General features: G+C 40.2%; 3 protein-coding genes across 3 annotated transcripts; 1 reads left to right on the forward strand and 2 right to left on the reverse strand.

The window, feature by feature from the left end:
- Nucleotides 1-4434: 4434 nt before the first annotated feature.
- Nucleotides 4435-5253, reverse strand: SS1G_00228 (hypothetical protein; the record flags this gene model as incomplete). The annotated part of the gene is made up of 1 exon (XM_001598092.1): nt 4435-5253. One exon carries the CDS (start codon nt 5251-5253, stop codon nt 4435-4437), a length of 819 nt encoding a protein of 272 aa, XP_001598142.1.
- A 1849-nt stretch (nt 5254-7102) lies between these two features.
- On the reverse strand, nt 7103-7462 carry SS1G_00229 (predicted protein; the record flags this gene model as incomplete). Its single annotated transcript, XM_001598093.1, has 2 exons — nt 7103-7212; nt 7375-7462. 2 exons carry the CDS (start codon nt 7460-7462, stop codon nt 7103-7105), a joined length of 198 nt encoding a protein of 65 aa, XP_001598143.1.
- A 3530-nt stretch (nt 7463-10992) lies between these two features.
- SS1G_00230 (predicted protein) lies at nt 10993-11109 on the forward strand (the record flags this gene model as incomplete). The annotated part of the gene is made up of 1 exon (XM_001598094.1): nt 10993-11109. The coding sequence occupies one exon, from the start codon at nt 10993-10995 to the stop codon at nt 11107-11109; it is 117 nt and encodes a 38-aa protein (XP_001598144.1).
- Nucleotides 11110-11630: the final 521 nt, after the last annotated feature.

The raw sequence follows: 11630 nt of genomic DNA on the forward strand, positions 1-11630 counted from the left end.
GTCTAGTCACATCTGCACGGTAAGAAAGAGTTTGTACTACATGCATATATCGTTGGACAATAGAACCACTGGGGAACGCATGCTTGCTAGGAAAATATCTAGTCGAATGAACCGAGTAAATCACCCATACAAGTATCACCAGGACTTCCTCGGCATATACTTACAACAGATACCATATCTTAGTAGGAAATCAAATAATTCCAACTCAACGTAACATCCACAAATATAAGCATCGCAACAACGTTCCCTCTACTCATTCAACACATCACTCACTTGAGCTTCCTTTAGTGGGTCAGCCACAGCCACATCGAATGATCCATACAGTAATTTACTCGGCAGGACCGAAAGATGGTGGAACGTGAGACGTGAGTATCGGTACCTGAATACCAAGCTTTGGGTCACGACAGGACAGCCTTCTGGTGTAACATAAGCCACCGGCAACCTGTAAGGCTAGAAGGGTACTTTAAATTTCAGATTTTCAGCTAGTAGTTCGTGGGATAGCTGATTCTTTTCTAGAAGCTTGTTTATAGGTGACATGAAGTTAGCAATTTGGAGTATATTTCGGAAATGAAATGTGAGAATAAGTGTCTTCAACTCTTCTCGGATTAAGCGGGTGATCAAAGAGAATCGGTCCCGAGATAGATACTGTATATTTATTTCCTTCGTTTCGGAAAGGATTTGTATGCAGATGAAGAACAACTCGTTCTTAATATTTACAAGTTTCGACGAAGCCAGTAACATATCGTACCGTCTCTCCAGACCCATCAACGAAATTCAACAAACGATATCGTGACTCTACTAGCGGAAAAACCTATAATGCCGTCAATGCCGTGAATGCCCGGATATCTTGGTTGAAAACGGAAGATTACATATTTCCTCGCCGAAGTGAAATTCAGCCTTACGGCTTTTCAACGTTATGATTGATGCATGTTCATGGTCGGTAAGATAAGTAGATTATGCAATGGAACATGGGCGCAAGTAGGTAGGTGTGTCAGGTACACTTGTCAGCCAGATGCTTAAATGGCGGTCGGGGGAAGAAGGAATGTGATTGTTGATGAATACGATGTTAGATATACACGTGACTGGAGACTATCCTCCTTTTCCAATATTATTTTTGACCGGATGAAAGCTTCCTCCTCGGTAAAGATTGATAGATGGGGGATTGTGAGACATGGAGAGATTTGTCTGAGATGTGAAAAAGTTGGGGTTTAGAGTTGAATGATCATCACATGTGGTTATCATCAACTTGATCAAGATCTGGGACTCATGTTTGTTTATCCACATAAAACCAGCAGCTGAGCCATATCCAAGTGCTCTTCTCTCCGCAAAAGTCTATCATTTACCAAACTTGTTCACACCAACCCACCCTGATATTCCATACAAAGGAAGTATCAGCAAGCATGCACGCACGATAGAATATATTCATACAACACCATCCCATCTATCCATAAACGACATATACTCCGTACGAACAGAGCGTCCCTAAATTACCCACCCTTCTATCACAATAAAGTAAAGTGCCAAACTCTCACCGACTACAATCCACACACGCATCTGACCCCAAAACTTATCGCACGACCCTCGATATCTACCCCACCATCATGCTGTAACACTTGCTTAACAAGCAACCAACCAACCGCTCCAACGAATTCCACACCCTCCTTCCAGCTTCCCATTTCTTCTCACCGTATCGCACCGATATCACTATTGGCTGATATATACACTCCATTTCCCTACATGAAAGTGGAACATACTCCGTAGGGTATATTCCGATGATATGATACACAGTAGCTGCATATGTTATGAATATACGGTGTGTTTGAAGTATGGACCTACAGATGAAGAGGAGCATTAACGTTTCCCGTTCACCGGTACTTGCATACATATCTACCTAGTAGGATGGCGACAAACTATGGATTCGACACTAGTGTATGTATGTATATAGTATATATGTATGTACTATGTAGGATGTATGTACGTATATAGTATGTATGTGTATATGCCAGATTCGCCAACACATCTCACATCTCACAGCACTGCATCTAAATTTTCACTCTCTCAAACTTCATCTCGCAACCTATCAATTATGAATCCGATATTGTCTGCCCCAATAAATACACGACAAGAGCGCAGTTCAAGATACAAGAAAGCTTGACCGAGTACCCATTTCATACGAACTTTTGGATAACGGCGCATCCTGCGGAAAATCATCCATCCCCATCACCATCTCCATCTCATCTGCCAACCACCCCTCCCTCAAACTTTTCTTCTCTCAAACTTCCATCGCATCTGCCCCGCATCCTCGCATTCGGCTCGTTTCATTTTGATTTCATGTACTGCAGTGTACTGCACCGTATTCTTTCAATTATACATACAGAATACATATATACATAAATACAGCATCAGAAATCCAACAAAGATGATTTCAGAATGAAACCTCGAAAAAAAAATAAAAAATGAACCGAAAATACAAGGTTTACTTTCTTCACTTGCTGACTTCATAATCAACATACACCTGGGCATACAAACACACATAGATAGACCGGAATCTTTCATCCATCATTCAATTTCCACGGATAATCTATTTGATTCCTAAACACCTAAACTCTCTCTAGCTACCCAACAACAACACAATCCCATGATATAATGATATAATGATATAAACAAAATATAACCCTCCCCAACCCCGAATTTCCCGACTTTCCTATTTGTTTTTTTCTTTCTGAAAAGTTCCAACTTCCTGGTGATCGATCAAGAAGTAGGTGCGGAACTCGGATCACGGATTATATTGAAGTGCGATGCTCTGCTCCGCGATACGGACTATCGATACGAGTACAATACGAGGAGTGAAATATGAATTATATATTACATGAATAATAAAAGTGCCTTGCATTCCTACCACCCGAAGATTATTTATTAGTTTATGAACTTTATGTATCTATCTAGCATTTCACAGAGTTATGGAAATAAATACTTATTCCTCCGAAATTCCCTGATTACTTTCCTAAAATAAGAGTAATCAGAGTAAGAATAAGAATTATATCAAATTTTTTTTTAGATGCAACTTGTTCTTACTTATCTATCGATCTGTTTCTAGAACTATTAGATACCTATCTAGGTAGTAAGTAAAATAGTATAAAAATCTAGAATCTTTAGTTCTTTCGTTTTTTAGTTCTTCGTTTTTGTTGAATAGTTAATAGTTAATAATAATCATAACATAAAATGATGCCATATATATATACACCTATGTACCTACCTACGCAGTAATTATATAAAATATTATTGTAATAATTATTATTACCAATCTTTAGTTTTTAGTTTTTAGATTTTGGATTTTTAGATTTCAAAAATCAAGGATAAGATGTAGACCTAGAAATTGTCGGGTTAGTATCTATCTATCTAGCTAGCTAGTGAAGTGAGTGAGTGAGTGAGTCTGAATGAGAATTTTCTCTCTCCCCTTTCTTTCTATCTACTACCTACCTACCTGCCACCATACATACCAACACATACCTATCTTATCCTACCTACACTCTACTAAAACCGCACCCATCTCATCTCATCTCATCTATAATTATCTATATATTACAAGTATATACCTACCTACCTACCTACCTACCTAATCTACAACACATTCTAATTTGATATGCTGTGCTGTTTTGTGCTGTGCTGTGCTGTGTTGTATTGTATTGTATGTGTTGTGCTGCGCTGTGTTGTGCTGTAGTATAGATGCCGACTATGCCTATATACGTACATACATAGCTAGGTTATATTACCTATGCAATGAATGAGTCATGTGTAAGTAAGTACTGCAACTGATAATAGTCACAGTCACAACCACATCACAAAAAATTCAAAAAAACAAGCAAACAAGCACGCAGACAGAATAAAAAGAATAAATTTTTGAAGTTTGATCATTTTGATATTTGTTATACTATGCTATACTATACTACTGAATATTCCAAGACAGCTCAACCAAAAAAAAGTTGGGAGTTATCTAATCCATCCATCCATCCATCCATCCATTGATCCATCCATCAACCCATTCAACCGCAATGCCAAAAAACCCTGATCGGCAATCCTTATCGCAGATTCGATAAGCCTCTTCCTTCCTCTCTCCAAAATAATTCTAAATATGAATTTCTCCCTTTTACTCCCAATGTTCCCGCATGAGTGGTGTGAATATTCATTCTGAATCTCTGAATCTCCCTTCCATTCATCCTTCCCTTCCATCCCATCGTAAAATCAAAATCCCATAAAGAAAAATAAATAACAAGTAAGAAAGGTAAACCGTGTGGTATTTTTGTATCATGCCCCCATCAAATGCCATGCCCAAAACTCCAATGCCCGCTCGTGATATTATCGCTCAATCCAATACCCATTATATGTTTTATAATATACAATCCGAAACTCGTAAAACAATCCCCAAGGAGAAGATTAATAAACGCTAATGGCGCTTATTAAACTTGGTGATTGTCGAGGAGGTAAATAAAAACCTTCGTCGAAGAAGGTTTGTTGTTCGGATTGTGGTATCGATGAGGATGGAGTGGATTTGCTGTAATAGGAGGTGGTAGCGATTTGTTGTTTATCCGAGAAACTGGGGAGGGCATCGGATGGTGGAGATGGTGGCATTGATTCATCTTCTGAAGAATCAGAATCGTGATCGAGTTCTGGTGGATGAGATGCGGAATGTGATTTGGTGAGGTGAAGTTGAAGACCGGAGAAATCTTCCTCACCATCGTCTTCGAAATCCTCTTCATCCTCTTCGACTTCTCGGGATGAGACTTTGATTGCGGCATTCAGGTTGTGTGATGGTACGCGGGTCAATGAAGCCATGGATGGCTCATCCATTTCTTCATCTGAATCGTATTCACTGTCTTCATCTGAGGAGGAGTCGTTGTCGAGGTCGGATGTTTCCCAATCCTCCTCGGGTTCTTCGACAACGTTATCGGCCCATTGGATGTGTCTTGGATCTTCTTGCTTGGTGGCAGTAGCTTTTCGGACGGATTGGTTGAACCAGCTCTCTTGTTCTTGTTCAGCTTCGGCAAGTTCAAGCATCAATGAATCGAGAAGGTTTGCATGGCCGACAAGAAGACGAAGGTTGTGATCTGCTCGGGAAGCTTCCGAAGAAAGCTTACCTCGAGCAGTGTGAGCAAGGTAGTAAGTTTGAGTAATCGACATCTTCTTTCTCAGTGGTAATGGTGATTGTGATTGAGGTGTTTGGGAGGAAAGGGGACTTCTGGAAATATTCGACATTTTGAATTAATCTTATACTCCAATGCTGTGCTGTGATGAATGACTCAAGGACTCAAGGCAACGTTATTTTTTTTTAGACGAGAGCCGAGGATCGATGACTGATTATGATGATGATATGTGATAACCGGGATTTGTATGTATGGCTTTTGATTGCAGGTGGTAACACTGAATGTTGATTATGGATATGGAAGAGCTTATGAATAAACTTCTGAGGGTGAGGATTGAATTGATGTTTGGATTGAATGTATTCTTATCAAGTTATTTATGATGGATGAGGATATGGAAGAATTATAAATGATCATGAGGGGGAATTCGGGCAGTCTTTGTATCCAGATGATTTTTCGTAAATGGCCATGTAAGTAAACCCCATTAAGCACATAAGGCACATAAGGGCTGATTCATAAGACCGCGATCCGGACAAAACGGAGTTGTGGATGTAAAGGATGTCAAGGCTTTCATTGATGGATGGGTCATCAACCCCATGCCCATGGATGATGAATGATGGATGATGGATGGAATGGGCGACGCTAATCTCATCCTGGTAATAAAGTTGACCAGCTTAATAAACTTTTTCGTCGTAGTTTTCACTTTTCGTACAATTTGTTATGCGAGTAAAGTCCGCAGCGGTAGGCGGTATGAATTTTCAGCCGATGGATGGAACGGATCGAGCACTTTTTGATTATTATTCTTTTTTAATTATTATTTCCTGCTGAGAAAGCAACACAATGCGAATAAAGAAAGGGTAGGCATTTCTCACGACAAGACAAAAGAGGAATTAGTAATTTTGATAGGTCCGGATCTACTGAATTGGTAACTCCAGCTTACTAAATGATTTGCTTGACTAATCCAACAACTCCGAATCGTATTTCCACCAGCCAATTTGGATGAATTGTTTTTATTTATGATCATGATGGAGAGTGAAAGGAATTTTATGAAAGCCGGAGAATCTTTTATGGCCTTGGCTGGATGCCCAAGATGCCGAGTAAATGGATTATGGATTATTATTCTTGTCTTCTTGGTTACTCATCTTGTACTTCCTATGTAGATGACTAGATGACTAGATGCTTTCTTGGATTATTGATACGATGAAATTGATTTAGTTCTTAGTTCATTCAGTCCATTCAAGGTAATCTAGATAATCAAGGCAATCAATCTACTTAATCTAGGCAATCTGATCATCCAAGCACTAAACTATTGGTTGCTTTGATTACTATGTAGATACTTACTCTCTCCGGGTCAAATCCAAGATATCTCCATCCCCACGATTTTCTACCATGTTCCTGATGACAAACTGGCCATCTCCTTGGCTCCATAAGCATCCATCTTCACATGTATGACATTTTACTATACGGAGCATGAAGACATTTGATACTCTCTAACCCTAATTTCCTCTTGCAGCTTTCCTCTTTCTTCCATCTGCTACCCTCTTGTTACGAAGCAGACACATGGTACAATTTCCCCATGATTCACAATTCCAGGTTCTTCAAACATTCTCATCTCTCAAATGAGACCGCATGCATCAATCAAAACCTATTAAACCTTATGGAAAATAAAACAACCATTCAAATATAACAAAAAACAGGAAATCATCGTTGGGGTTTCATCTTATTTAGTTGCATGCATCGTGATAATGACAACCTATACCTACATCTCATCTAACAAATCTGTTGAATGTCTTGCGCGTGACAGCGTGATGTTGATATACGCGGCAAAGGATTTTAATCATTGCCCATTCATTTATCTCCCCGGTGTTCAGAATGTATGTATGTATGTACTCTGAATGGATGTACCTATGAACACCCCCAAAGAGGCCCCATATAACCAAGCCTCCACCAAAATCACCAAGTCATCAAGTTTTAATTTGTTCAATCTGTTGATCTGATCCCTCCCACCTCAAACCAATTTTCATAAAAGCTTCACAACGTGTCCACGAAAACTGCCACGAATCCGAATCCGAGCCTTGAAATTATTGGGTTAGTTGGCAGCCTGAACTTAGGTACTGTACTTACTTACTTATCTTACCTATTCAAGCAAACCTTACGCAGCAGCACGCACTTAATCATTTGAATTTTTGTACCCCGTGCTCCTCTCCTTCGTACCTTAACTCCACATACTACTTACTACGTTTACTCCACTCTCTATCATATTCATTCCTCCTTTCCCACTCGAGCCGATCCGCACGAAACCAAGCAAGATTGCCGTGAATCATGGCAGAAAACCGCAACAATCAATCTACCGCAGCAAAAGAAAAACAACTACTCTGTCCAGCGTAGCGTAGTAAGAAGGAAAAGTGTCACACCGTGCACCCTTGGCCAAAGTAACGTGTGGTTCATCAGGCAGCCCGCAGTCATATTTCAGATCTCCGCCTTTCTGCACCTTTCCTGCACGTCGAAAGGCTTGGATCCTCTTGTGCTACTCGCATGCTCAGAGAGATACCTTATTTGGATGGCAGTTCACCGACACCGAGTTTCCGCGTAACTCCCCTCTTCCCCCGCCAGCATGCACAGTCATCGCAAGTGTGAATACCTACGGAGGAGAATATTAGGCGACTCTTACACTAAAGGTACAGAAACACGGTATGCATATAATTTAACTATCTACGCAGAGACAAGGTCATAGTGTTTTTTTTCTCTTACCGATACTGTGTACATACCATATTTTTCCGAGATGAAAGCCCTCACAGGACAGGCTCACTCACTCAACCTGCCCGCCCTTAATTAGAGATACCTTTAAAATGCCCTGCATATTCGGCTACTACTCGTCACTATCTCGGTGTTCGTACCACAGACCTAGGTCCCCGCACCGCCATAGATGATGTTCTTTGATATCTCTCAAGTTCTCAACCCAAAGGGCGGATAGTGCGGCGCACAGAGAATTCCCTACAACTTCCGTTTGAATCCTTGATGTTAATCATTATCCTGACCGCTCCACATGGTTTGAGTCCTCAGTCCCTAGATAGATGTTTGTAGAAATTGTTCTTAATATTATTACCAAGTTACGTGCTGTTACCCTCATGTTCATTGTTCACACTATCATCGGGCCCCACAAAAATCTTTTAGTTTCATTTCTAATTTTTTATTTTTTTTTCTCTTCCGTCGTAAAGAGCTGTCACTGTCAGTCAAATGCACATATAAGAATTTTCCCAACCCATTATTATTATTCACCGAACAGTCATAGTTTGTAAAAAATCTTCTCCAGTGAATATCCACCCCATTCGGTCCATTCGGCCGATTCTCCTTTCACCAAGAGTCATATCGGTGACTCGGGTTCTCTGGACATACTGCATAGTATATACCTACCTCTTTTAGGCAATCATCTCATCGATGCAATTCCCAGAATTTCGAATCTTAATTAATAAGCTAACGAGCTAAGCCTCTACCATCATATCCTTTCAAACTTTCACTCATCATTATGAGTAAATAATAGAAAAAAAACGGATGCATTTAAATTCCTGGTTCCGATACGGCTTTTATCAAAGCTCCGTTAAGCTTAATTCCATTTCTAATTTTTGGGTATGTACGTAGCAGATCTTTTTGTCAGGAAAGTTTCATTCATTCATTCATTCATACATCCGTAGGTAGGTATTTGTAAGTCGGAATTGTTGCGACTCGAACGGAGATAATGGGATGTGATGATTGGTTCAAATGCGAGATTGATGAATAACCAACATTTCAATCCTTTCATCAAATTGTGTAATCAGATAGAAGTACATGTTTATGCGTGTGTGGGTGGGTGTTTCTTTGTATATAGATGAATTCGACTTTTAAGGGATCATGATAATGCGGAATGCAAGTGCGGAATAGAGTTCTTGCGTTTCAGTCAGAGATCTCGGTGAATGTCTGGGTTCGTAAGATGAACAAAGTCTGTCTGTCTGTCTTGTCTGTTCATGGTTTGTCTTACATGAACACGTCTCCACGAGGTATCTTACTTATTGCATTGTTTATTAGATTAGATTAGCCTTTATCCCCAACAATACATACTCGCTACCGAATCCAGCAGTATGTACTCTGTATGTACCCCTCCACTTTCCTTGAACCCTCGTGGTCAATCTCGTAAGCATGAACCATATTCCATCCCAAGTTTCAACTTCCCCCCCCCCCTACCTCACCCCTCAAGCGAAGCCACAGCGCAATAAATTACCTCATTCAGCATACCGATCAGTAGCCAACTCAGCCTTGCTCAAGATCCCCCGTCTCCGTTTCACCTCACTCAAGCCCCCCTCAGCCTTATGATTCAATCATAACGTCAGATATAACAAATCTTACCAGCGATCACTTACTCCATGTACCTGAACTAGTCCTTCTCCCGAAAAGTAATATACCCGCCTATCCTTTCGTATCACATCCAATTATGGTTCGCTTTTCGTCAAGGAGGAAGTAATACGAGAAGCGAATTGCGTATATGTAGAATGTAAGGGTGAAGCTTGGATGCTACAGTAGGTACTGTAATAGGTATTCACGGTTCAATGTCTATTATTATCTATGGATTCGCTTGTGATTCATTCACTCGTATGGTCAAATTTCGGTTCGTATCTAAGGATATATCCGAGAAACGATGAAGGAGGCTTGGACTTTGGACGGACAAATCTAATGGTGAATGTTAGTTTCTTGTTCATTATTGGCAGTTTTTTTTTTTAATTGTTGCGAGTACGAGGGATCGACCGGATATAAAGGGATTTTTCTTCGGGCGGGTATTTCTAAAAATCAGTTGGTTGAATATTTATTATTATTATTTGGTTTATGGGATTTCCAAGGGGAACTCACACACTCTTTTCGTTGCCATTTTGTACATGTAAGTCACATGTTTTCTTTGGACATGAAAGTTTCGGCGAGATACTCAAGTCTCTCAAATACTTATATTCCTTAAGTGAGTTATATACTCAATGAGTTGAGATATTCCATCACCAATCCTCGCTGGCTCGATTATACTAGGTATAGAAGCATACAGTATTCACGTGATCCGACACCCCTTCACAAGAAAGACTATCCGGCACTGAGATTAGCACGAGTGGCTCATACCGGTAGTCAATCCAATCTCCTTAAACTAGGGCCATGCTTCGGACCGACCGTAAAGGTCACAGGGTAGGTATGATTTATCTATACCAAGACTCTTGTAGCAAGCAGCACAGCCTCACTCTCACACTGTTCAATTTTTATATAAAAGGAGGCTTCCCAGCACAGACAATTAATTATACAATATCGGTATTTGATACGCTCCGAATTTTCATGCCCCGGACTTTGAAGTCATGTTCGGGTTTATTAAACAGATATTTATTATTTCATGACTTGACTGGTATCATTCAACCTCAAATATCCCTACAACTACCCGACAAGGTAAGGGTTACATACCTAGGTATACATAGTAAACATCTTCTCTCCTTTCCTTTCAAGATTTCCATCCATCTCCATTATTCCCCACTATTTCTTCCCTTCCTTCTTCTCTTTCCTTCCCTTTCCTTTCTTTCCTTCTCTCTCCGACAGGAAAAAAAATAACAAGAAATAAAATCCGAATAATCGGATCGGACGAAAATTCCACGTGTCGGATTTAATCACAAAAATTCAAATCCTTCATCGGATTATTAGAGTAGTTGTGGGGAAATATTTATGTATGCACATCCATCCGCACATCCGCATATCCGTCCGTGCCGCGTGGTATGATGGTATCGGTGATTTTATCTTGATTTGATTTGATTTGATTTGATTTGATTTTGATTGCGCTTTAAAGTTAGAGCCTCATGGCATGGATGTACGAGGTAGAATCAGTTGTATACCGGTTGGCTCCGGAGCTCCTCTCGGTGAAGAATTCGCTAAATGGGAGAAAGACGGGGGTTACGGAATGGGAATGTGGAGTACATAGATGGTAGGTGGTAGGTGGTGGGATGAAAATGAAATAAATGAAACGTTGAGGGGATTTCTACATGATGTGAATACCTTTTTGATATTTTGGTCTAGGATGAGAATTAGAGCGGGAAACATGCAATCGTTTTGAAGGATTCATCGGACATAATAAATGACGAGCTTGGGATGTTCTGGAGCGTGCGGTGGAGTGCTATGGTTGTGTGTACTGTGATGTGTGTAGTAGGAAGGAACTCTTTGTTGTCATTATCATGCTACTCTACTCTCTCTGATCGAAGGATTCACCTGCATGTGTATTCTTTATTGCGGTTACTTGGATAGGAAGTCCTATCTACTCTTGTTACATTATTGGAAACTATACTTTTTCAAAAAAGTATGGCTGTTCCTAACTTATCTAAGTGGAATGAATCCTCAATCACAGTGCCATCACATCATCTCTCTTCTCCAAAACTCATCTCATACCACAATAAGCACTCATCCTACCCTATGCAATCATTCATCACCTTAAACCTTAGTCCAAGC

This window comes from Sclerotinia sclerotiorum, genomic scaffold, assembly GCF_000146945.2.
Source record: "Sclerotinia sclerotiorum 1980 UF-70 scaffold_1 genomic scaffold, whole genome shotgun sequence".
Taxonomy (NCBI): Eukaryota; Fungi; Ascomycota; class Leotiomycetes; order Helotiales; family Sclerotiniaceae; genus Sclerotinia; species Sclerotinia sclerotiorum.